Consider the following 27979-nt stretch of genomic DNA (forward strand, 5'->3'; position numbering starts at 1 on the left):
ATATATATACACATGCACACACACACACACACACACACACACACCAAAAGTGTCAGTATACTTAAAAAAAATACTATTAATGATCAAAGCAAGCAATTCTTGATGTTTCATCTTTATTTTGCTCTTTTCAAATATCTTGACTTCCCAAACCCCGATTTTCTCAAACAAAAGATCAAATTGTGTCCCAACGTGAAACACACTGCTGAAGCTCTAGGTTAAGCATTTCAGGTCACAAATTAAGGTTTGATCATACAAACATGTTTGAGAAAACTGAGACCTAAGCATGTTCATGTGTTTTCCCTAAAATTCTTACAAAATACAGAAGCATAAACCAACAGATCAGTCAGACAGGGTTTCTACAGAACAAGTGAAATGTAAGACTTTTAAAGACCTTTTTAATACCACCTTATATGAAATTTAAGACCTACACCTGTAATGGAAATACACATTATTTTACATACATATATGTAATATTTAATGTTTTAAATGTAAAAAGAAAAAAAATCATCGCTCTACGATACATTTATTTATATTTATTTATTTCTACGATATACAGTGAACTTTTCATATCAGCAGACAATATTCCACACAAAATATCCCACGAAACTACCACATCACTGAGATTTTTGGTGGTGCACAATGATTCTGAAGCAATATTTTCATTAGTGTTCTAACAGCTTTAAATACTTAAATCTGCATGTTTTTATTTACCTTTATAAAGGCCTATTTGTTAAACTGCGTGTAAATGGTTGTAAACAGTCATCAGGTCCCTCAGACTGAAGCTATTTAAGCAGTAAATGTGACCAAAAATATTTAAGACCCATCAAATTTGAAATTAGGACATATTTAAACTTTTTAAGGCCTTTTATTAGGAATACGTTATTTAAGACATTTTAAGAACCCTGGGCGGATGAAAGATGAAAGTGTTGGAGGAGGTAGTGCCTCTCCAGACCTCTGTAATGCTTTATGGTTTATTCTAGTGATTTACAATAAATTCTGTGCTGCACTGAAAAGCTGAAGAACAATATTAACACAAGCCTACCACATTTATGAAGTATCTTAACTAATAAACATCTTACTAAAATAAATGTTAAAATCCTTCAAGAGATAATACAATGATTAAATTAGCATTGTGTCGGGTCCAGGTTCATTGTGAAGTGAGCAGGCACTGGCCAAAGTTTGAGTGATTTATTTTTATTTACAGCAGAGTATCATCTGTGCAGCCTCCTTCCAGGCCATAGCGGAACTCCTGCAGGTTTGAGATGCCATAGAAATGGACAAACGCTGCTGCCACAACCAGCACATGGAATATCTGATGAGACTGAAACTGAGAAAGCAAAACAGACAGAGACCACAGAAACTTTTTTGCAATGCAAAAGTAAGCTATTTTCAGTCAAAGTGAGACTTCCATTTAATTAGCTGCTATAGATGAATCACAAAGTCCTGTAAACATCACAACTAGTTGCTATAAAACTTTGTGTTTATGATTAGGATAAAAAAAATTACAAATTCAATTAATATCATCAGTATAAACATCAACAAGCATATCTGATTTTGTACTGCTAAAATATGCTATTACACTACTTTCCAATATAAAAATGTCCTTGAGTCTTACCCAAATGTCACATTTCCCAGGGAAGTAGCGTTCAGGTATCCGTGCAGCATAAAGTGCTGCTCCGCTAATGTACATGGCACCCATCAGATAGAACCAGCCCATCTGACCCACTGTCATTGCCTTCACAAAACCCTCTGTGATGGTAAAATGCATTGTGGGGATGATCCCACTCAGACCGAGGCCCAGGAAAACACCTAAATATGAGAACAAAATGTTTTATGAAACATCTGAAATGAATCGGGTAGGTGGAATACTCTGAGAGGCAGAAGAGAATGTTACCTGCACGTGTGGACCGGTGGCGAGGGGTGGCGAATCGGTCCAACTGGGCCACAATGATAGCAGCGACACCCAGCACACACACAACAAAGAGATAGATGAGCCGCGGCCGAGGAGAGCAGTAAAACGAGTAGTACAGCCAAGGAACGAATGAGCCCATGATCAAAAACGTGATACCAGAGTAATCCAACCTACAGACATGAAGAACATACACTCAAGTTACTGAAGGTCACATGTCACATGTTCCTTCAGAAATCACTCTAAAACACTGATTTGGTGCTAAAAAAACATTTCTTATTATTATTAGTGTTAAAAACTGTTGTGCTGCTTGAGATTTTTGTGAAAACTGAGATACATTTGTTGCCGCTCATAAAATGCCTACACACAAAGAGCATAAAAACGGGTGTCACTTACTTGGAGAAAGTCCTGGAGACCTTCTCCGAGTGGCAGTAGACAGTGTGAAAAAGCCAGGAGAAGCACAAACAAAGAACTGCACCCAGGAAGAACGCCCCAAACACCACCTTCTCCTGCACGGGTGCCATGAAGGACACGTTTGGCCGCAGCATTGTCAGAGTACCCAAGAACAGGAACAGAATTAAGCCTGTAGGGATACATTACATTAACTCAATTGGCCTTTCAAACTACATACCAGACACATAATTATACATTAGAGTGCCATCCTCAGGGCAGTGATTCACATATATTGGATTATCACATTACAAATATCGTTCAATTTATCTTTCTTAAAAAGCCAATGGGGTTATATGACATACTACTGTTTAAAAGTGACCGTAAACACTTATACATTGTTCCAAATTATTTCTATACTCATCAAAACCGTACAGAAAAAAAATCTATCATGGTTTCCATAAAAACATAAGCAGAAAAACAGTTTTAAACAGTGATTGTAATAATAAGAAAGGTTTCTTGATCTACAAGTCAGCAAATTAGAACGATATCATTCTAATTTGATGCAATTATATGAAAGTATACTGAAATACACAAAATACATTCAAATACAAAACAGTAACAATAAATGCAGGCTTGTGCATAAGAGACTTTCTTTCAAAAACATAAAAAAATCTTGACCTCTATCTTTTGAACAATTTTAAAATTTATATAATACAACAGGAAATGCTTAATAAAAACTGTTGAGGAGTATATTTTTCTGATAGTCATTTTATAAAGAGGCTACAGTGATATATAGTATTTCAAGAGATGCTTGTTTTGTTACATTAAACGGTTTTGCATTATCATTTCACATAACACAAGCACAGACCCAGCAGATGCGTCCAGATGTTTCCAGTTTCTGTGTGAATCCTGAAGATGCTCCCAAAACAGGCACGGAAGGACGGCATGGGCGGGCGGTGTCCATGCAGCAGGTAATCATTGTCCTTTAGCCAGTCGGGGAGAAGATGGTACGGAATAACTCGCCAGCATCCTTCCCATACCTGGTAATGGAAAGACTTTGAATTAAAGGTCCCTTAATATGCAAAATTCACTTTCACATGTTGTTTGAACATAAACGTGTGTTGGCAGTGTGTGTACACAACCATCCTATAATGATAAAAATCCACCCACTCCTTTTATTTTGTGTGATTTACTGTTTTTCTTTTATTGTTTGGCTCATCTACAGCATAGACAGCAGTAGGTACTGTATATCACACTGCTGTCACTTAAAGGGTTAGTTCACCCAAAAATTTAAATTCTGTCATTAATTACTCACCCTCATGTAATTTTATTTATCTGATATAAACATGTGACTTATTTCCAAGTGGTTTTAAAGAGCTGTAAAGGCACAGCCCTATTTTGGAAAAAGGGAGCAGGGAGCAGCACCTCATTTGCATTTAAAGAGACATGCACAAAAACAGCGAGTTTCTGCTTCCACTCAAAACAGGCATTATAAAATTAAATAATAAACGATCTGTGGGTTATTTTGAGCTGAAACTTCACAGACATTTTCTGGGGACACCCAATTTTTTGAAAAGGGGTAGGGCTGCACGATATTGGGAAAAAATTACATTGCGATATTTTATTTTTCTGCAATATATATTGCGATATGAAATCTAATCAAATTTTTTCTTACAAACAAAAATGGGGTGAGCACACTTATATTCTCATTTTAAATGATTTAAACATCGACACCATCGTGTCAATTGATTAATATGCGCGAGGGAGAGAGCAAGACAGCGCTCCTGTTGTTTGAAAACGGTGAGCGTGCGGCCGGGACTCGCTCTCTCTCTCTCTCTCTCCCTCTCTCTTGCATGCGCATGCGCTCTCTCTCTCTCTCTCTCTCCGCCAATCACATTCGTCAAGGGCCGGGGAGCAATACAATTAATGAATAACGGATAAACTATGACAGCCTACATCGCACATCCTGCGATGTGACTATCGTGGATTCGTACATCGCGATATTGAAGCTTAAACGACACATCGTGCAGCCCTAAAAAGGGGCATAATGGGTCCCCTTTAACACAAACATATCAGACTTGAAATAGGCCACATTTAAATAACAATCCATTTAAAACATGAACATTGCGATTACCGTATTTTCCGCACTATAAGTGGATTATAAGGCGCACCTTCAGTGAATGGCCTATTTTAGAACTGTTTTCATATATAGGGCGCACCGGATTATAAGGTGCATAGAATAGAAGATACTGCAGTCAAACGTTTGACTGTGTTATGCATCCACTAGATAGAGCTGTGCTAAAGGGAATGTCAACATTTTGACAGAGTGCCTTGATCCATATACAAGGCACTCCGGATTATAAGGTGCACTGTCGTTTTTTGAGAAAATTAAGAATACAGTAGTTAAACACATGCGATTTTGAAAATACATCAATAGGAGTTCCAGGACAGTTAAGCATAAACATCTGTTACCTTGTGTACAAACTCCTCCATCTTCTCCATGGCATGGTGTGCCTGCATGGGCAGTGTAGCCACCCGCAAACCTCCTTCATCCTCATCCTCTTCCTCATCAGGTAATGCTGATGCTCCCTGCAACAACAATCATGCTTCTAATTATCTTTTCGTTAAGTAAGTTTAGTTTTTCTTTCCTCACTCCAGCTATTATATGTACATTACCATTTAAAAGCTTGGGGTCTCAGCAGAGCTGCATTTATATGATTAAAAATACAGTAAATATAATTAATTTTTTTAAATAACTCTTTCATTTTAATTGTATAGAAAGTTCAAAAGAATATAATTTATTTGAAATAGAAACATTTTGGAACTTTATAATTGTTTACTTTAAAAGAAAATGCCACAGTTTTTTCCATACTCCACTATGTTCTTCCCTCAACTTAGACGAGTTGATATGCACCTCTCCCGTCTCAGTGCGTGCACTCAATCGCTGTAGCGTGGCGCCACTACGTCAATATTCATTCCTTAGGAGCCAAACAGGGATGAATTTAGAATTTATCATTTTGAAATTAACAATTATAGTTTGCATTTTTACACTATGTAATATTATGTTTCTCAAAACAAATAAATCTCATCAAATTACTGTTTTTACGTATTTGTATATTTATTCCAAAATAATAACAAAAGGCAGTAACAATACAAACAATAGATTTTATTTGTCAACTGATGTTCAGCTGTTCTTTTTATCTGTACCAGCGGGTGTCGCTGTTGGACAGTTACTTTATAAAAACGAGCGACTTGCACTTTTTGTATCACATTTAGTTTTTGTAATATCGATAACTTTCTCATCCATTTTTTTTTTCTCTAAAGAGACTCTGCCTCCCTTGCCTTGAGTGATGCCATGCAACAACTGATGGCTGAAGCCATACAACAAACAAACATAAATTTATCTTAAATTATGTTCCTTGCGGCTTTGAGTTTATATAAATGTTATTTTACATAAATGAATAAAGTGATGAATGGAAATTGAGCAGTTCAATTAAGTATAGAATTTAAGTGAAAATGGGCATATGTGGGATCACCGAGAAATTAAATGTTTTTTTTTTTTTTTTTATTACAATTTATTATAAAAACTGATGATGCATACTACATACCAACAAGCAGATGAGCACTAAATTAAATCCCTACACAAAGCTCAGCAGAACTGTTCGCTTTTGTATTTGAAAAAAAAAAAAAAGATTTTGAAGTGTTCTGCACAGAAATGGTTGATAAAGCAACAAAGTACAAAGCATTCACCAGATTTGAGGAAGAATAAGTAATCCGTCAGGTCAGAAATAAAAAATCAATAAATGATAAAAATACATTAAAAAAAAATCAATAAAAACTTAAGTATCTCAATTAAAATGGTCTCATGATTATTTTAATATATAGTTTTAAGTCTATGTTTTGCTCTAGTGTGTCAGTAGTAAATATCAGTTTACATTTCCAAACATTATTTTTTCTATTAAATGTAATAATCCAGTGAGATTTTTGTCTGACAGCAGCCAGTGCTCCACACAGAGATCTCATCATCATCATCATCATCATCATCATCCAGTCCGTCTGGAATGACAGAACAAACTGAGACAGACTCAATCCAGAAGAACTGTGGCAATGTCTCCAAAATGCTATAAGAAACATGCAAAGCTACATTACTGAGCAGAGGTTTAGGCACTTGTGTAAAAATGCTGTAAAGTGAGGATGCCGTCAAAAATAATGCCATAAATAGATTTTATTCATTAACTTCCATTAACTAAATTATATCGACATTTGGTGTGACCACACTATGTGTTAAAAAAGCTTTTAATAATGACAAAGCAAAAACAGAATTGTCACATCTTCATACATTTTGTTACCCTTAAAAATAACATAACTGAAATATGTAGATTGCATAAGTATTCAAGTACAAGTACACAGTACTTAGCTTCAGCTTCACCTTTACAGCCTCAAGTCTTTTTGGGTATGATTCAAAAAGCTTTGCTCATCAGAATTTGGCAATTATCTGCCATTCTTCTCTTCACCTCTAAAGCTCTGTCAGGTTGGATCGGGGCATACACATTTTCAGATTTCTCCAGAAATATTTAATTGAGTTCAATCCCAAACTGTGGCTGGGCCACTCAAGGACATTCACAGAGTTGTTTATAAGCCACTCTTGCTGTGTGTTTAGGTCATTGTCCTGTTGGAAGGTGAACCTTTGACCCAGACTGAGCTTCTGAATGCTCTAGACTAGGTTTTCATTAAGGTCATCTCAATATTTTGGTGCATTGAGCTTTTCTAGTCCCTCGGTCTCTACTACCAAAAAACAGGCCCACAACATGAGGTTTTACTTTTGGGATGCTACTGTACAAATTATAAGCAGAGCTGTTTCCTTCAAACATACTTTAGTATTGAGGTTCATCAGACCAAAGAATCTCGGTTCTCAGAGTCTGATGGTCTTTTTTTTTTTTTTTTTTTTACAAATTTCAAATGTGTTTTCATGCATCTTCACTGAGGCCATAAAGCCTAGATCAGTGGAGTACTGGAGTGATGTTTGTCCTTCTGTAGATTTCTCCCATCTCTACATATGATCATGGAGCTCCACTAGTCAATATCAGCTTCTTGGTCACCACTCTAACCAAAGCCCTTCTCCATTAGCTGCTCAGTTTGGCCAGGAGTCCAGCTCTAGGAAGAGTCCTGGTTATTTCAAACTTCTCCTGTTAAAGGAAATAGAGACTACATGCTTCTGTGAACCTTCAATGAAGCAGAATGCTTTTCTAAACTCTTCTCCAGATGTGTGGCTTGATGCAAATTGGTTTCTAAACTTGGATTTTGTGCTGATATGCATTTTCAGCTGTTTAACCTTTTAATAAGATGTGTGTGCCTTTCCAAATCATACCCATCACAAACAAATAATTATGGTCACACTTTAGTTTTGGATACAATTCTCAATATTAACTATTGACTTTTGCCTCGCGTAACTATTAATCTATTAATTAGCCTACTGTTCGGTTATAGTGTAAGATGTAGAATATGGTCACGCATAATAAGGCATTAGTATGTGCTTTATGAGTACCGTATTTTCCGGACTATAAGTCACACTTTTTTTCATAGTTTGGCTGGTCCTGTGACTTATGCTCAGGTGCGACTTATAGTCCGAAAAATACGTTATAAACTGCTAATATAGTAATATGCAAGCAACTAGATAATTACTAAAGTGTTAAGTATTACATTAAAACTTAAGTGTTACATTAAATAAATAAAATGTTTGTGTGTGTGTGTGTGTGTGTGTGTGTGTGTGTGTGTGTGTGTGTGTGTGTGTGTGTGTGCGTTATTGGGCGTGTGTGTGTGCAAAAATACAGTACTGGCTAGCAGCAGCTGGGCATTCCTTTTGTGTGTTCTTTACTGGAAAATGCTAATGCAATTTATAGGGCTCATATTCTAATTGCATCTGCTTGCTGATTTATAATATGCATCATCAAATATTTCATTTAAAAATGAAACAGTGTAGTTTAAAGCAGAAACGACGACAAACGATCGTGGCTCCTGGCACGAACTCTGGTAGCTGATACACAAAAGTGTAAAATAATAATAATAATGAAAGTAATACCGCTGTGGGAACTTTGCATCATAATTTTAAAAAACACCACCGCACGCCACCGAGAACAGTGTAGTATTTTTTACAGAGAAAATTGAAGAAATGGCGAGAAAGACCGTGGCAGCTGTCACAAACAAAAGTGGGGGTGAGACCTGCTGCCAGAGAGAGCACCAGCCCCTGCAAAACATGGGTCAATTTTCTCATTGGTCTGAACTCTGAACAAAACAACAGGTTTATTGACAGTGCGGATTTATTCTACCAGCAGGTGGAGTGTTTAGTAGAATATAACTGTTTCCCTATCGCAATTCTGGTCTTTCCATCTCCAAATTTAAGACCTCTTGAAATCATAATTAAGACTTTTCTGTACAATTTACAAATTTGATACAAATAAATGTAAGACTTTTTTTAAGACCTGTGGAAACCCTGAATACTGTGCCGAACTCAAAGTGCTGCGAAGTGATCTTCCGCCATTCATTATAGTCATCATTTTTATCCACTAAGGAAATCACCACTGTCTATTTTGGGTCACCATACTATCTCGTGTATCTACTCATGTAACCGTCTTTAAATAGGGAAAACATGGAAGTCTTTGGTAGCTTCTAAATTCATCCCTGTTTGGGTCCTAAGGAATGAATGGTGGTAAGCTTAATGCTAGCATAGCGGCACCGCACTACAGCGATTGAGTGCAAGCACAGAGACGGGAGAGGTACGTATCAACTCGTCTAAGATGAGGGAAGAACATAGTGGAATATGGGAAAACGGTGGCGTTTTCCTTTAACCTCTAAACTATTTAAAGTACCTTTGCAAAATAAATTTATAAGTTTCTTCAAATAAAAATACTGCTACTACTGACCCCAAACGGCATTGTGTTTTATTTTTCCCTCACAACTCACTCTCGATTTCTCAGCTTCAGCTGTATTTGTCAGCAGTGGCCCAATATCGGAGAGATCTGCGTCCTCATCTTCAGAGGGGCACCGCTCCGCATTACTGTGGGAGCCACAGTCACTACGGTGACACGTTGTCATGGGGAGACAAACCCGAAACTCCTCAGAGTTTACACCTCCTTCCACAGTTCACAATCTGGGCCTGATGAGGATGCAGAAAAAGTACAGATTAACACATGGCTGTTAAAAACATCGGCCATGTAGTCAAGACTTATCATGGATTTTATAATATTCCATTCTTGACATATCAAATTGGTTGATATTTAATAATTGGTTTACTTTACCCTGTCAGAAATTAAAGACATGATGTGCAAAAGCCCCTAAAATAAATTCAAAGGGGCCCTTAAGCTAATTTCTTGTACTTGATTAAGCGTAAACTAGATTAAACATAATCATTTTATATTCGTGCAATCTGTCATAATATGATCAATTATTTTTCTGCTCAGATCTGGTCAGATCTGGCTGCTCCTATTTCCATGGTTTTAAAGGTTTAAATCCCGTTATCTTAACGTGCTTACAGGCTAACCAATCAAACTAATAATTAAACCATTAAAACAAACATCTGCGGATTCTCAGGTCGAGCAACATTATGCTAAACGTCCTGTGTTTGTATTATTATTATTATTGCTATTATAAGACGTGTAACATCGCTGTTATAATATGACTTAACTGAATCCGTTTTGTCAAACCAGCTGACACTAGCCTGAATGCTAATGCAATGCACTATGTTTTGATTTGATCATGAATTTCAAAAACACAGTCACTTTTATCACATTTCCCAGATTAATATTACCGACTAGATTTAATAATATAAGAGGTCGGTGTTGATACGTCACCTGGCTGACAGGCTGTGAAATCAGTGGATGGGAGTTTACCGGCAGCCGCTGCTCGCCGTCTGGTCGCTAGGAGTCTCTGAACCTGTAGAACCAGGCGGTTCAGTTCATTAGCAAATTACAAGACAAATCGCTTAATTGATACAGATTAAACAGTCTTGTATGATATACGCTGTGTCAGCTCGCGGAGACAGTGTGGGCACGTCCTGCGTCTCTGTCAGAGAGGGAAGAACACGTGGTACCGGAACCGGTTTGACCCAGGGCTATGACTGTGAGCTGCGGACGTGCGGCCAGGTGCTGGACGGTCGTTAAACTCGGCCCTGGATGAATCCATACTATCCAGCCCACAAATTCACCTGTTGAATGTTTTGTGCTGTGTTATAGTGTCTTCAACTGGAGTAAATAAATAAAGAAAGAAAGCAGGACAAAAAAAAACCTACTGCAGTGCTTCTCAAACTTTTTATACCAAGTACCACCTCAGAAAATATTTGGATCTCCTAGTAATGACTAACATTAAAATACAGTAGTGTAGTTAGCCTGACTTTTCAGCTACAGCTCTGCACAGTTGTAGAACGAGACAGTTTTATTCCTAATAAGAGTATTTATTGTTGTCAGCCATTTTAACATTGTACATACACAGTTTGAACATTAACACTGTACTGTGCTTACAAAAAGGTAAATAAAAACGTAAATAATGATTCGATTAAAATGTATTTTATCTAAAAGTTAAATAAAAACTGGGCCGTACTATATGTAAAAGAAAAAAAAAACTTTACTCAAAGATTAAAGTAAAATGTATACCCCCGGTTTCACAGACAAGCTTTAAACCTAGTCCCAGAATGAGCAGGGTAAGCCTGAGCTATTTAACTGAAAGAAACTTGTACTGATGTGAATATGTCAGTGTCGTTGTTTTGTATCAAGATGCACACCAGGAATGTTTTGTCTTAGACATGTTTAAAAAAACTAAACTAAACTAAAACTAAAATATCCTCATTGAACTATGGCCTAATACTGGTTTAGAATAAGTAATGTCTGTCATGTTTTTTTCTTTTTGTCTGTGAAACCAGGTCATTTTGTTTCAACATTAATTTATATTTAATTTAGTGAATCCTCTACATAACGCTAGATGAAGCCCAGGTACCTGTTTTTAAGAACAACTGTGTTATAACATTTGTATTATTTTATATCGAAATACAAGATGCATTATGCCCTCAAAACACAAAAATAATAAATATTTTCAAACTGCAAGTTAGCCAAAATTCACAAGTAGATGTACAAAATATCACAATTAATTTTTTTAATTCTGCTGACGAAGATATAACAACATGTTATTATTTGTTTCCACTCTTAAAACTGCAAAGTAAAAAAAGAGCCATTTTACTTCATACACGTTTCTAAACCTCAATACACACATGCGTATTGTGTAAACACCTCGAACTACAAAAAACTACAATGCCCAGAATAAGAACTGTTACGCTCCGTGATATGATTGGCCGAAGGGGTTGACACGCCCCACTACGTTGCGCTGATTGGCCTCAACCAGGAGTTAATGGCCACTCACGGAATTCCATTGGTCAATGTGAGGAAAGAGGGGTGTGATCACTACGGACAGCAGAGAGCCGTGCTACGGGAGGAGCGAGCGGCGTGTTTCCGGTAAGAACGACACAACAGTACCATTAGAGACATTCTGTAATAAAATTAAAACAGACTTTAAAAGTCAGTTTTATTTCATGTGATTCGACATCGACTTTAAAACCAATTGTATTGTCAGGGGGTCATCTATCGAGCGACGCGGAACACACGCGGCCATGGAAACCGAGTTTCGGGAAATCGATGAGCTCGGGAACTGGAACGCCGTTTACCAGGTAACGTTAAAGGACTGATTCTTCTCCATACTTTATAATAATGTTCTAAATATTCATAACGATCCGAAAGAAGTTTGTTTTGTCTTTTTGATGTGATGTTTATTTTTTTTTTAAATTCCGCTGCTTCTTCCCTAACTCGCAGAATTAATGATATAACAATTTACATAGAGATGACCTGAATTCGTCATTTGTAAACAGTGACCAATATAGAGATGAGTGGGATGAGTTCATCTTTTATGAGAGAGAATCTACTATTAGTTAGTTTGACACTTTTATCTACTAATCTGGCTCACTTGCAGTTTTTAATGAGTGATGGATTAATGGCATCATTATCTGGATGCTCGTGGTCCCCATAACTGTGTGCCTTATAGTTTCCCCCAGCAAACCATTTACCACACATTTGTTTCACTTACAGTAAGAAGCATTTTCATCTCATAGACTTATGTTTTACCGTAGGAGATTAAGCAGCAGTCCAGTGACCTACCATGCAAGATCGCCAAACTTCCAGAAAACAGAAGTCGTAATCGCTACAGAGACGTCAGTCCATGTAAGTGTGCTGCTTCCCCTCTTCGACACAGTCAGTGACACCTAACGGAAGGGGCCTGTTATCAGCGAGCTGTTAAAGTCATTTCACACTGAAGATGTCATGTCTTTTTTTTCTCTCCCTTTTTTAACTCTTCCGTCACAAAGACTTTAAAGAGCTGTTGTGGTTTCCTCTCTCTCTGAGTCTTTTTCTTTTTCCACAACAACCTGAAAAGGTCCTCAGCTCACAAAACACCACATTAAATGAATGATACTGTGCTTTATTTGATTCAGTTGAGCGTTTTCATCAGGGACATGTTTTTTTCTCTTGTGGGGAACTGAGAACAGGACCTGAAAAAGAGTCGTTCCACCACTGCACTTGCAAAGCATCATGGGTGATGCGCCTCACAGCTTAATCGCTCTCTCTTTTCACAGTTGACCACAGCCGTATTCGTCTACAGATCGGCAGTAATGACTACATCAATGCAAGCCTGATCTCAGTGGAAGAAGCTCAGAGAAACTACATACTAACTCAGGTGACCCACTGACACTTTAACCCCAGATATGCATCTTCTGAATCTGATGTTTTATCTGCACCTGCACACCACCTGACACATCTGAGGATGATACGGACACAATAAAGGAACTGAAGAGTTCACTGGCATAGTAGTTGGAGCATATATCCTGGGAAAAAAAATCTCTTGTCAAGTTTTCCTGAAATATTTAAGCCTCTTCACATCAACAAAATGTTTGGTGCAATTTTTGCATGTGTTCTGTCTGTCATATAAAATGGTAGACAAGCTGCATGAAAACGTTAAATCAATCTCTGACAGTACGTGGCGCTTTTAGAAAAGAGCTAATCTTAATGGTTAGTTTTCTTTGCAGTGCAATAGATAAAAGATAAGAACTCTTCTGTTAAAAAAAAAAAAAACCCTGTCACATAAATGGTATGCAAATGTTTGTGCCTGTCTTAACAGATGCATTCACAGTTGTTTATTCTGATAAAAATGTTTATATCATGCTGAATTTTCACAACAAATATTTGTCTTGCTATCTAGCCATTTATTTTCATCTGACGTGACTTAGAACAGAGATTTCAAACCAGGTAAACCTGAACATGGGAGACTTCTTTATTAATTTCCTTGAGGCCATCACTGAAATTCACGGGGCTCACAACAAAAGTTTTATTATAAAACGGATAATTCCGATCCTTGATTCTGATTGGCTGAGCTGGGTTCTAAGCTGTTGTGAATGACTCTACAAACATAAGATGCGTCCCAAATACTTATGCCCAAATACTTATGCACTATTCTATGATGTTTTGTAGTATAAATAGTGAGAGTGGTGTCCACACAGAAAATTCCTAAAAGAAAAAGTGCACTTTAAAAACCCAAATAATGTGCTTAACCGAGAAAATGAAGTGTGGAATGTTGGACACTTCATGCACTCAACTGTTGCAGCTTTAATTATCTAATGAAGGTGTAGGGGCTATCAGACTCATTTTATAAATGACAAAATAACCTTATATAATTCATACATTACATGGTGGAGTACATAATGTATAGTGCATCATTTGGGAAGCTATACACCTTTGTTTTACAACTGTGTGTTTTGCTTGGCAACCACTTTGTTGCAACCACAACCATTTCTGAGGAGGAACTATTGTTTGGCAGAAAAATAATGTTTTTATTAATATCGTTACACTTTATTTGTTTTGTTATATTTTGTGAAACTAGGGTTGCAGGATAAATCGCATGTGATAATTAATGCTTTTCTCAAAAAACCAAGTACTAGGGCTGGGCAAAATTGTAATTTTTCGAACAATCGTTTTTTTTTAAAATGTCGATTAGATATCGATTCTCGAAAGCAGTGATTCGATCTTTTCCGGTATTTATTTCAGCACACATTTAAAACAATGTCTGATTAAAGGCTGGTTCACACGGGACGATTTTAAAATTGTCGACCGATTTTCCAAACCTGAGAGACCCCACACACGGCGATTTAAAAAATCACGCGTCTAACAGTTTTGGTCGTTCAGTGTGTGGTGTCACACATGAACCGATTGACTCCTGAGCATTCCCAGGTAAGACGGGAAATCTCGCAAAATCCCTCGAGATCAAACGTGACTTCAGAGTAAACAATCATGGCGGACGAAGAGGATGCAGTGGCCATAGTTTGTGCTTTGTTTTTAACTGAAAAAAACATAAGAAAAACAAGAAAAGGCGATGGTCAAAGAGGTGGACACAACGCGAGCATGGACTATACTTGCTACATCATGATATGGAGGAAAGTTGTTGTTTTATCTCATAGAAATGTTGTTACGTACTACACAGATTAATAACCGTTGAAATAAACGTTCATATATTCGTTTCCATGTACTCTGGTGGACTGCAGTTGTGGATGTAGTTATGCCCATTGACTTATTTGTATTTGTTATATTTGTTATATTATATACGCCGGCTGTTTTGTTTCCCGGTACTTCCTCACCACCTCTTCACCTCGCTTTCTGATTGGCTACATGCCACAGTCCATTGGCTGCGTGATTGTTTGTCCTCGGGGGACACCACACACGAGAAGAAATCAGGCCAAATAAATCCAACATGTTGGATATCCCCGATTTGAGATCGGAGCGGTCCCGACATTCTTCCGAGCAGAGGAGAGCAGTCTTAACACACCACACACGGCAGGAATATTTGATCAGATTATTTAACGATAATTGGAGCATCATAAGGTTGTCGGAAGGGGTTAACCGACGCTAAAATCGGCCTAATTATCCTGCCGTGTGAACCAGCCTTAACTTGAGTCTTATAGTTACTCTTCTCCACTAGATGTCACCCTTATTTACCTTGCACGATGTTACAACGGAAAGCCTGTTATTCCTTCAGCACTTATCATGGCGGAGATACTGTTGGTGAGAACCATGAACAAAGCCATACGTGTGATTCACAATACCCATGCAATAGTACCGTATTTTCCGGACTATAAGTCGCACTTTTTTTCATAGTTTGGCTGGTCCTGCGACTTAAAGTCAGGGGTGACTTATTTATCAAAATTAATTTGACATGAACCAAGAGAAATGAATCGAGAAAACATTACCGTGTACAGGTGCGAGAGGGCGCTTTATGCTGCGCAGTGCTCCTGTAGCCTACACTGAAATCATAGAGTGCCCTCTCACGGCTGTAGACGGTAATGTTTTCTCTTGGTTCTTGGTTCTAAATAAATGCGACTTATAGTCCAGTGCGACTTATAGTCCAAAAAATACGGTAATACAATAAATCTGTGGAACCATGTGTTATCACGCATAAGGCGCCATGATATCCGCTATCAGTGAATGAATGGCGGGGGGCACTGTTTTGTTTACTTATGTTCGACTTTTGTTTTTCAGCCTCTGTCATCTCACTATGATGATATGAATAAATATCATCTCCAGCTGCTCTGAGAGTCACATCATTAGCATTTTACTGTTTTATTTGAGAAAACTAATCTCAAACACACAGCAGCTGCAAGTTTTTCACGGCACCCTGTCAAAATAAAAGTTAAGTTTAACATTTAAACATTTAAACTACTATTTATGCTACTATTTAGCAGTTTTTAAATTAAGTTTTAAGAATAAATATTAATAAATCTATAAATTTAATAAACGTTTGTTTTCTGTTGTGGAGTGCTTTGTTTGGCAAAAAATAAAACGGTTTAGTTATAATTTGATTCTGATAAATTAAATTAATGTTTTATGCCTTCATCTGAAATTAAGAACATTTTATAGGGCCATATCATTGTTTAAAAAAGGACCCTATACAAAAAAAGGTTTAAAATACAGGCCTATGGTTCTTAATTATTATTATTTTTTTAATTAATTCACGATTTGTAAACTGATGTTTACTCGAATTTATTAAAACTATATTCACTGAATATAATGAAAAAAAAAAAAAAGAATTGAATCGAGAGATGGAGAATCTATATCAAATCAGGACATCTGAATTTATACCCAGCCCTACCAAGTATGCAAGGTTCAGACTTGTGTCCTCTGTAGTTTCGGACTTTGCAAGTTTTACTCAGGAGTGTGAACTCCCGGGGACGGTAGGATGCAAGTCCATTAATCCTGCAAGTGAAACAGCAGTGTACTTGATAACATCAGTCAGCTCGCCTTGGCTACTCCGGTTATCTTCACTGTAGGCATTTACAATACGACCAAATATGATATCAAACACCACTGCTTCATATCGTTTTCATTTAAACATATTAATAGCTGAAAAAAATTAGTTCCAGAAACACTCTTAAAACTAAATTTACATAGCACAATAATTTTAAAAACAAGGTGGGTTTTCTCCTCCGACATTAATGCTCGATTGTTGGTGCAAATTACATTCTGGGATACCTGGTTGTCTCATTTTTGCACGTCACCTCTGGATGCATCCTCGATAAAAGGGGCAGAGCAAGTACATATCCGGGGATTTAAACTTTACTTGGCTAAATGGGAACTTTAAATTGGAACAGTACTTGGATGATGACTGATGACATTTCACAAGGACACAAGTACAGACAAGAACGCTTATTAAGAAATGGCCATTGTTTGTTGGAAGAATATGTTTTTTATTTATATCATTACATTTTATTATTTCCTCTGTTTCATTATGTAAAACCTTACTACATATATGGAATAACGATTTTATAAAAGCAATAAGCTCTGTGAAGGGGCTTCGCTTCATGCTTAACAATGCCCCTTAGCTGTTAATTCACTGTAAACCACGGCTCCACAGGGCTTATTGCTTTTAATTGATTGGCCACATAAAAATTGAAACAAAACAAAATTAAATGCTTTTCATTATTTGTGTCACATTAGCTCTGTCAGACAAAGTATATCAAACCAAACACTTTGTATCAAACTAAATGCAGTTATAAAATAACAGATTTTAACTGCTTTACAGTTTAAAGGTGAACCACTGCAAAAACGGTAATCTTACTTATATTAGTGCTAAATGATCCATTAATATATGAGTTATTAGTTAATAATTCTGGTTTGTTTCAGGTGGGACTTTGGGTATACATAAGACAAAAAGGTTAGCTACTCTAAAACAATGTTAGGTTAAGCAAGTAATGGGGAAACTTCCTGTTTCTCCCCCATCCTGGTTTTAACATTTGTTTTGACATTTGTATTACGCATTTATTAGGTCGCCAACACCCAAGTCGACGTCACACACTGATATATACTGTGTTGACGTTCCATTTGGACACTCTTGGCATCTGCAAGAGAGATTTTCCTTTCATTTGTCTGGAGAGGACACTGGGAAATGTTGTGAAATCTTGAGTTGCGTCAGCACGACGTTTCTTTATTGTACAGATGAATTAGTGCACTGATGCTCTTAGACGGCAGCAGACTCGTCTCAACCTGTCAGCCTTGTTCAGTCAGAGCACTGTCAGCTATAGCCACAAACACACAAAACACACACACACACACATTCTCACCCGCACTATCATGTACATCACGCCTGCTCTAATGTGTGATTTACTACGCAGACTAATGATAAAGGTCATAGAGTGCAGGAGTTTCCACTCTGAGTCTAATTAAAAATACCAAATTAATTTAATAGAATGTAAAAATGTATTTGTATATACTGTAGATGATTTTATATGTTGTGTATGATTTAGTGAGATTTGAATTTAATCAAAATTAGCAAGGATGCATTAAATTGATCAAAACGACAGTAAAGGCTTTTATAATGTTACAAATGTTTTCTGTTTCAAATAAATGCTGTTCTTTTGAACGTTCCATTCAAATAATCCTGAAAAAAGTATCATGGGTTCCACAAAATTCTTTTATGATAATAAATGTTTCTTGACACTTAAGACTAGAGCAATGGCTGCTGAAAATTCAGCTTTGCCATCGGATAAATAAATAGACATTTTAAATGTATTAAAATACAAGGCAGTTATTTTTAATTGTAGCAATATTTAATATATATATATATGTGTGTGTGTGTGTGTGTATATATATATATATATATATATATATATATATATATATATATATATATATATATATATATTACTCTTATAAACCCTGTTGCAGGACAAATTAATTTTATGCATGTGTTTAAGATGTATTATTAATACAGTATAATGCATGTTCTTGTTTAAATGCTTGTGTGTCTTTTTAGGGTCCGTTACCAAACACCTGTGGTCATTTCTGGGAGATGGTGTGGGAGCAGCGCTGCCGAGGGGTTGTGATGCTGAATCGTGTGATAGAGAAAGGCTCGGTGAGAGAAACACACACAGTACCTGTATCTGCCACATGGATACACAGACTCAATATGAATACCTGTCTGCAATGCTTCTAGCATGCATATGGAGTGTGAACATGGGTTGTGTGTGTGAGGTTTTTTTTGTGTGGATATAATGAAGAAGTGTGTGTGTGTATGTACAGATAAAGTGTGCTCAGTATTGGCCTCAGCGAGAGGAGGGGGAGGCTGTTTTTGAAGACACAAATTTCAGACTTACTCTGATCTCAGAGGATGTGAAATCGTACTATACAGTACGACAGCTGGAGCTGGAAAATCTGTCGGTGAGACACTTGAACTTCCTTTCATCTCTTCCAGTCCATCTTTGAGCTTTTATATGGTCCTCCTTTAGTCACTTTCTTCCACTTAGCTAAAAATCTTTCTTTTTTTTAAACAAAATATGATGCATGTTCTTAATGTGTTGTTCAGAACTTCTTTCTGGACAGGTTTGATGACTTCACTCAACAGTTTCAGGATATTGCAGATGCCAGAGGTTTATTTCTAACAAGCATGTGCTTGTGGTGATTAATGCTTGTCACTTCTGTTTAAAGACACAGGAAACACGGGAGATTCTTCATTTCCACTACACCACATGGCCAGATTTTGGCGTGCCAGAGTCGCCTGCATCTTTTCTCAACTTCCTTTTGAAAGTGCGTGAGTCAGGCTGTCTGAGTCTAGAGCACGGTCCTGTCGTGGTCCATTGCAGCGCTGGTATTGGCCGCTCTGGGACGTTCTGCCTTGTAGACACCTGCCTCCTTCTGGTGAGAGGACTGACCGCTTGTATGTAATGCCAGATCTGCCGGACAAGAGTGCTGGTTAATATTTAATCTTTTTAAATAATGGAGCATGTACAACAGCATATATTGGGTTATATTATTAAATTTCAAGAATCATGACATTTATATATTCATACAATTTCATGATTATTGGTACCACAGCACTCTTTTATTTCAAAAATAAAATATAGTCTATTGTTCAAAAGATTGGGGTCAGTAAGATGGTTTTCTTTAAAATAGATACTTTTATTAATCAAATATGTGTTAATTTGATCAAATGTGACAGACATGCTACAAAAATGGCATCAAACAAATGCTGTTCTTTTGACCTCCGTATTCATCAAAGAATCTTGAAAATCACGATTTCCACAAAAAAAGATATTAAGAAGTGTTTCTAACATTAATGATATAATGGATATGAATTGAGCAGCACATCATCATATTAGAAATATGACTGATAAAAATTGTCTTTCCTTTTTATTTATTCCTTCTCTTTCTAGCTTGTTCACATTTGAACAATGCCTAAAACTTGGTATTACAAGCACTTCCTGTGTCTGTTGGCGTCTTTATGAAGAATCGCTTTATGTATCCCTCATTTGTAAGTCGCTTTGGATAAAATTGTCTGCAAAATGACTAAATGAAAAGAAAAAAAAAAGTAAATTTAGAATGGTTTCTTATAAGATCATGTGATACCAAAGACTGGAATAAAGGTTAATAAAAAGGAATAAACTACATTTTTAAATACAGTAGTCAACATTTGAAGTGGATCAAAAAAGTTGTCCTAAGACAAGAACACATTATGGTTTTAGGACAACTTTAATGAAAGGTTTTGATCCCATTCAAATATTGTCAATATTGTATATTAAAATAGAAAACAGTTGTAATTTATGAGATTAATCTGAATCAAAGCATCACTGGATGTCAGGATTTCTCATGTGTACTTCACCAGCACAGGCAGATTTGGTCAAACCCCCCCCACCCACACAAACACACACTCACACACACACACACATCCTCTAAACAAATGCTATGTGTGTTCTCAGATGTCTCAGAGGAAGGATCCAACGTCAGTGCGCATCCAGGAGGTCTTGCTGGAAATGCGGCGATACCGCATGGGTCTGATCCAGACAGCTGACCAGCTGCGTTTCTCTTACCTCGCTGTCATAGAGGGTGCCAAGTACATAATGGGAGACACGTCTGTACAGGTAAGGAAAGACATGTTAAAGAACCAATTATTGGATGCTTTGCTGAGGTATAATAGGATGTAAAGCTGAGCATAATGATGGTGTTAAACATTTGGGGTTGGTGAGGTTTTCTTAATATGAAAAGTTTCTTAAAAACGCTCACCAATGCTGCATTTATTTGATCAAATACACAGTAAAATAGTAATATTAAGAAATATAAATATTTAGTCATCTTTCTTGTCACTATAAATACTTTAAAATTAAATGCATAAATAAAAGTATAAATTTCTTTCAGGAAATAAAAATTTGACCCCAAACATTTGAAGGGTAGTGCATGAGTATAAATATCAACTAATAGTCATTGCTATATAATTTGAGCTATTCTTTTTATATATATATATGATTTTTATTTTGAATCATTATAATTAAGTTTTAAAAACAATCATAGATTATTTTATTTTTGGAAAAATACTATTACCTCTAAATTGTAATTTATTATATAAAACATTTTTGTATTGAATTTCTAGCAAATATATCCTCATGATATACCTCACTGTCATATAAAAAAAAAACTCCTGCTGTGATAATAATTTTTTTTGTTCATTCCACCCACCTTTAGTATGCTGTATTGATCAGTGACATGTTTGTGTTCATGTGTGAGTAGGAGTCATGGAAGGAGTTATCAAATGAGGAGGATCTCCCCCCTCAATTAACTCCTCCTCCTCCCAGACCAAGGCCTCGAGTAGACCCACCCAATGGCAAAGGCGAACTGGTGAACTCTGACACCACCCTCTTCTTCAGTGAGATAATAAAAAACAGCGCAGAAATCTGTGCGAACAGGTCAATTTCTCAATATCGCTCTCTTTCTAGTAGTACCCATCCAGCAGCCACATGTAAACATTTTGTTGTGCTTCTACAGTGCGCCCCAGACATTCACAGACGGGTCAGAGCTTCGCAAACGGGCAGCCGGTGAGGTCGGAGCGTCTGCGTTGTTAAGAGAACCCGATGACCCAATTGTCGCAAGAGAAGCCCCTCCCAAACCTGCACGGTCTCCGCCCAAGACTCCCACGGAGGAGGCGACTCCTGTTGCTGCCGATGGAGCGTGGAGCCCCCTGCTGACCAGTGTGTTTATGTGCACGGTACTGGCTGTAGGTGCTTATGCCTGTTACCGCACCTATTTCCACTGATGCCCTCTTTTTTTTCCATCCTTCTCTTTTTCTATCCCTCCATGTGCTGGCTATTGTCGGGAAAAGAAAAAGAGAGACACACACAGACACTGATAGTTTCTCAGCTGGACCTGTGTCTCTCAGCTGGGCCCGTCTCACTCTTTCTGAATGTCTTTGGGAAAGAGTTTCAGCGACTTTTTTTTTGCCAAAATGCTGTCGCCTCTTTCTAAACACACACTCTTACACACAATCTAATAAATGTGTGTCCGTTTAAAACCTCAGGGCCTCACAATTCAGGTGTTGCAACCCCAACGTTAAACAGGTAAAACACAGGTAAAAGAAAATCCAAAAGACTCTGTTGTTGTTGCAGTAAGTAAGGGAACTTTTTGTGTGTGTGTGTGTGTGTGTGTGTGTGTTTGTGTATCTCAATCATTTTTTCTGTTCGATTTTTAAGTCTCAGACGGAGCTGCACAGGAGGTGAGCTCCTCTTATACATGCTGAAAACACAAATCTGCTGTACCTGATTGAAAACCTGTTTGTATTTGTGTGTCTTGGAGAAAAGGGAGATCATGAGTAGTCCGGGATGTCTGATACCATCAAGTGCTCTGTCACAGCAGAAAACATCCCAAATGCTTTTACTTTTCATTCTTTTTTCTGGCCTCAGCTTTTGTTTATACCCCAAAGATGACACTGGCACTTTGTCTGTGAGGGGAAACAAAGATCAAGTGACTGATGCACCGGCCTCTCATTCATTCATTCATTCATTCATTCATTCGTTCGTTCGTTCGTTCGTTCCCTTTGTCAGATCAGACCATTTAAAATGCTGGAGCTGGATGCCACATTCAGAACAAACTTCAGTTGGTTCTCTATGGGCCCTGCTACGGCCATTTAGTTTATCTAGAACTCACATTTCATTTTTTAATTAAACTGAAATACTAAAACCACTTCAAATCAAGCAAGCATTCTTACTAGACCTCATGGATTTTTGTTTCCAAATTTTCATGCATTTCACTTAATGCCAGCTCTGGAAATCAAGGTAAAGCAAGTTAACCTGACTGATTGATTGTTACAACAAAAATGTGGCAGCAGGTGGCAGTATTAAGTACAATGATTTTTCACTTGTGATTGCCCTTTTAGAGGACGGTGACTCATGAGACAGGGTTTGAATTATATATATATATTTTTTTTTCTGTTGCAATACAGATACATTCATGCTTCTGGCCCTTGTCACATGTCCTTAATGGTGTGCGTTGAGCGCAGGAGGTCAGACTTTACCAAAAAATATAAAAAACAAAACACCAGCACTGAATGAATGCAAAGAGAGAACCAGTGACAGTGAGCTGTCTTTGTGTTTTATTGTTTTACTATATTATTGTCATAGTAATTATTATCGAGAGAGATTTAACAGCAGACGGGCATAGAAATTTCTTTGAATCAAACCACGCTGCAGAACTGTTACTTTGGAACAATGTGTGAACAAGTCTAATGCAGTAACCTCAAAACAAATGAAGCCTCGTGTATTGAGGCCTGAAACGCTTTTAATTGTGACTCGGCTTTGTGTGGTGACTCTTTGACTGCTGCTTGACCAGTCCAGAATGGCAATTTTTGGGTCGCTAGGAGTTTTTTTTTTTCTTCCCAGCTTGTAGAGGTTCAATGTTTCACACACTGAAGCTGTTGAGGTTTGGTTCTGTTTTAACAGAGGGCCACCATTCATCGTAGTGACTCTGAATCCGGTCCCTTTGCTGGACCACAGAATGTAAAGTTTCTTGCCGGCTTTATTTACACACACGCATATATAGAGAGAAATGTATCTGTGTCATTGTTTGTCTTTTTTCAGTTATCTTTGGACTGGTAGACATCAGACTTCCTCGGCCTTTGTATATGAGGCTTAAGAATTTATTTCCCCCTCCCAGCATCCCGTTGAGTCCTTTTTAATGTTGATTCATTGTGTTTTTGTTTTTTGTAAGAAAAGCATATGCTTTGTTCCAGTTGGATGTATTGACATTTGAAATTGTATTTTTTTGGACAGAATACAAAGCAGTGGTAATAAACATAAATTCTTAAATCTATTTTTTTTTATTTTTTTTTTGAGTTTGTTTGATGTTATTCCATCATGTGATGATGAGAGAAGTTTTTCAGATATGTATAAAATCTCATATTGAAAACTTTAATATGAATGTAAGCTCTGTCTGAGTGTTATAATTGTAAAGGTAATCTAAATCATAGATTACAGACTCAAAAATCTTTGATGTATGGTGGAGTTTGAGCTTGTTTCATGTGCAGTTTTCATCATCCCATTACTATTTTGTTCAAGCTCACATTTGATCCCACATTTAAATTATAATAAAATATATGCAGGTTTGGGTTATAGACTGGGGCCCAGACTGCTGGGGGCTTTCAAACCTCTGGCCAGACTGTCCCGAGACCAAAAAGGTGAACCAGTTAGTGTTTTGGTGCAAAATTACATTAAATGCCCCAGCAACTATTTTCACTTGTCCAATGTTAGCCTTCCTCTGCAGAAAATCTTGTGACATATAACGGCAGTATATATTTATATTTTATATACAATGAAGGAGAGCGTTTAAAGATATGTATAATCCATAACCATTAAATTATATTAAAAAAATTTTTTTTAAATATACTTTATTTATATAAATTTAAATTTTAACAAAACTATTTTTGTTTTTTACACAAAAAATACCTTTTGTTTGTTTTCCCCACAGAATTTTACAAAAAAACTCCATATAGAATCCCTTTGCTGTCAATATGTTAGAAGTGACGTTTCACTTGACCAGTAGAGGGCGCTTAAGGATCAGTAACTTACTTCTTGGCCTTAATTTCAGCTGGGTTTTTCCCCAGTAAGCAAACAATTTTTTGTATTCATTTATTTTTATGTATATAACTTGTCTGAACTCGTGTGATTGGGATCTAAAATTCATATAACAGGGATGTTTCAATGAAACCAATCCTCATGCAAGCATGTCCACAGTGCAAAATGCCGCTCTAAATCCACAGGCCTTCTGAAAACACATCTGTATCTGTGTGATGCTCTAGTCATGTCAGTCCTGAGTCCTGAGCTGTAATGTTTCCTTGTGTACGTGCTTGAGTGTGTGTCAGCACAAGTACAGCTGGTACCCAGGCATTTCCTGTAGCATTACCTTACCAAAATAACAAAACTTCACACCTTGAAATAAATAAGTTTGAGCACATTTGCAGTCTTACGATCCCACACAGACTTCTTCTGTGACAAGAGATTTCTTAAATGTTTTTACAACTCCGATGTCATAAATATGTTTCCATCTGTATACAGTAAACGGGACACTGTGCTGGTTTTGAGCAGGTTTCATTTGTACTAAGTGACGCTTTCTCTGACGCTACTAGTCTGAGGCGACACGTCTGTGGTTGTTTTAACCTGTTTTTACCATACTGGTTTGTGTCGGTTTTTACTGGTCTGAGAAGGTCCATAGTCACTTTGTCTCTTCATGTGCTTACACAGACTCCTGGAATGTATCAATTAGAGGTGATTTATGTCACATCTGCCAGGCTGTTCATCCCATTTCCTGTGACATAACCTATATGTAACATTATAATATGTCCTTCCTTCTTTCAACTGTTAACTTGTTTTTAATGTCACTCATTTTTCCTCATCTGTCTCAGCAATTTGGAATCACGTTTCGGGGAGCGGGGAGCAGTTTATTAACTTTTTTTATTTCCTTGTTGAAAAGAAAAACAGATTCGCTCAATTTGAAATTCTAAATGTATTTCTGAAAAACATATTTCATCACACATTGCTAAAAACAGTGCCATTCTTCCAACACCCACACATAAAAAAGTGCTGAAATGAAATGCCATTATAAATCCTGTGATAAGACTGATTCATCTGAGGCTGACACACACATGCTTATATTACATATGATCAAAATAGTGCTGCAAATGAAGTATACACTCGCTAGGACTCTTTTTAAATAATGAGCTTGGGTGTAAACCAACAGGAAGCTATATCATTTAGTATAAAGGATTGGACTAGATGTGTAGTGTCATCACAGGAATGATTGGTATTGTTCCAGAAAGTTCAGCAGATGCTAGAGACTGAAGTGTTTGTATACTTGTCTGACAGTCTGTGTCCATATGTGTGTGATCACATTCTGTTGTGGGTTAAACTAACAGCAGAGGTGAGTGTGTTCTCAAATACGCGTTTGTGTGCACGCATGTGGTTCACACTGTTCAGGAATGTGTGTGTGTGTGTGTGTGTGTGTGAGTCAGGGCACTCCCTGACACTCGTGGTACTTTGACGTAAAACAGACAAGACAGGACAGGCAGATCCAACTACTTGGGAAAAACACTGGTGGGCGGGGCTTGGTACAGGAAGTGCATTTAAAAAGACAGCGAACAAGAAAGTCCTGCTGGGGCTCGGGGTCAGTTGTGGGTTCAGGTGTCAAGCAGCTGCTCCTTATTAATTCTGGAATTTAAGAGTGCTGACAACAAACATAATATCTATGAAACTCTATTGGGTCTGTATATACACCGTGAACTGATTACTTGGATTGGACAAGTGCGAGTTTTGGCAAGTGCATAGCGTGTGTGTTACAACATAAGTGAGGAATGGTATTGGTTTGCTCTATTTCCTGTATGTACCTCCCTCTGTCCTTTCTCCTCCCATTTCCGTTGCCTTTGGAATATTTCCTGGGAGCAAGAGCTTTAGGAAACTCCAGAGAGAAAAGAAAAAAAAAGAGTGACTCATGTTCTGACTCAGTACTGATCAGTGTCAAAGCACAGATGCGATTTCTTAATCATTAAATTGATTCTTAACCACTAATAATTATTATATATATATATATATATATTAGTATTTCATTAAATTACAGAGGCTTTGTTCTCAGACCAAGTGAGCATTAATAAAAGTATCATTTAAACTTGTGCAATTAAAAACTGACCATTTTCCCTATTATTTGTGTGTGCTATGTATGCTTATCTTTATAAGAATAGCAATATGTCAGATTAGCATCAGTCAGGTTAGAATCAAACTCTATTTTAGCAATTGCTAATTAATGATCTCATGATTCTTTTTGTGTGGCCAACAAAGTTACTGCCTTTTTTAAGCATATTTTCAAATCACAAGACAATGTGCAATGTATTTTTAAGCTTAATAGAGCATCGTGCCTTTTGGCCTTGTAACATACTTATACCTTCTGTTACATATATAATATTTGTGTTACTGTCTATGTAGAGACTGACATGACGTTTAGGATGCTGCCTTAGGGGCTATTCAAACGAACACTTTTTTTTGGTGTAAAAACCTGAAATGCAGGCCAGTGGAATGGAAACGTAAGGTCTATAAGTTCAATTGTTTGTGTTTATGTGCAAGCACAACAGTCAAACACATCCATCTAACTCATGCTGTTTAGAAAAATACAGTTGAACTGAATTTTCTTTTTAAAAAACTTGAGAGATTCATTTATTCAAAGTTTAAATCAAATTTTAAGAATCCTGTGTCATGAGTGAGACGCATATAAATATGTACATGTAACAGTCACAATTATAATGCATGTTTACATAAAAAAATATATAATTACACAAAAACACATCCTGTGTGAACCATTCACAAAATGCACTTTGCGTTTAAAACTGTAAGACGCAAAGTCTAAAAAAGCTTTAGGACTTCTTTTGATTTGACCGCTGAATATTGAGAATGACATGTAAAGCAGAAAAATACACAAGACTTTAATGCAATAGTTAAAAATGTCCATATAAACCATATTTATTTTAAAAAATATATAGTAGTGGAATTCAGAAATGTGTTGTAGATCAGTATTTGGTAACCCAGTACTGGTTTGGAACAGAGCAAAATAAATGTTTTCTGTAATTTTTTAAACAAAATTTTAAATAAAGTATTTTTTTGCTTATTATCGTATCTTGCCACAAGCACCTTAGCCGCATCTTAAACTCAACTGAAATCAACTGCAAGTTTAGTTCCTGAAACAGTATGTGTGCCTGTCTTCAACACTAGTTGACACCTATGTAAAGCATTTTATGACATTTAGGATG

General features: G+C 36.9%; 2 protein-coding genes across 4 annotated transcripts; one reads left to right on the forward strand and one right to left on the reverse strand.

Moving 5' to 3' along the window:
- Positions 1-96: 96 nt before the first annotated feature.
- On the reverse strand, positions 97-10502 carry LOC127963403 (adiponectin receptor protein 1). 2 transcript variants are annotated; one of them, XM_052563297.1, is made up of 8 exons: positions 10189-10502; positions 9263-9455; positions 4775-4891; positions 3171-3342; positions 2306-2492; positions 1895-2082; positions 1616-1809; positions 97-1327 (listed from the first exon to the last, which is right to left on the reverse strand). In XM_052563297.1, exons 2-8 carry the CDS (start codon positions 9392-9394, stop codon positions 1199-1201), a joined length of 1119 nt encoding a protein of 372 aa, XP_052419257.1. In that variant the 5' UTR covers positions 9395-9455; positions 10189-10502; the 3' UTR covers positions 97-1198. The 2 variants fall into 2 exon arrangements, with proteins under 2 accessions (XP_052419257.1, XP_052419256.1); XM_052563296.1 differs by having other exon boundaries at positions 10150-10502.
- Positions 10503-11673: 1171 nt separating this feature from the next.
- On the forward strand, positions 11674-24003 carry LOC127963402 (tyrosine-protein phosphatase non-receptor type 1). 2 transcript variants are annotated; one of them, XM_052563294.1, is made up of 10 exons: positions 11674-11799; positions 11918-12011; positions 12468-12558; positions 12969-13069; positions 18689-18787; positions 18955-19092; positions 19360-19569; positions 20628-20789; positions 21433-21608; positions 21688-24003. In XM_052563294.1, the coding sequence occupies exons 1-10, from the start codon at positions 11696-11698 to the stop codon at positions 21953-21955; spliced, it is 1443 nt and encodes a 480-aa protein (XP_052419254.1). In that variant the 5' UTR covers positions 11674-11695; the 3' UTR covers positions 21956-24003. The 2 variants fall into 2 exon arrangements, with proteins under 2 accessions (XP_052419254.1, XP_052419255.1); XM_052563295.1 differs by lacking the exon at positions 11674-11799 and adding an exon at positions 11804-11835.
- The last annotated feature ends 3976 nt before the right edge of the window (positions 24004-27979 follow it).

Source organism: Carassius gibelio, chromosome B8 (genome assembly GCF_023724105.1).
Source record: "Carassius gibelio isolate Cgi1373 ecotype wild population from Czech Republic chromosome B8, carGib1.2-hapl.c, whole genome shotgun sequence".
NCBI classification, from domain to species: domain Eukaryota; kingdom Metazoa; phylum Chordata; class Actinopteri; order Cypriniformes; family Cyprinidae; genus Carassius; species Carassius gibelio.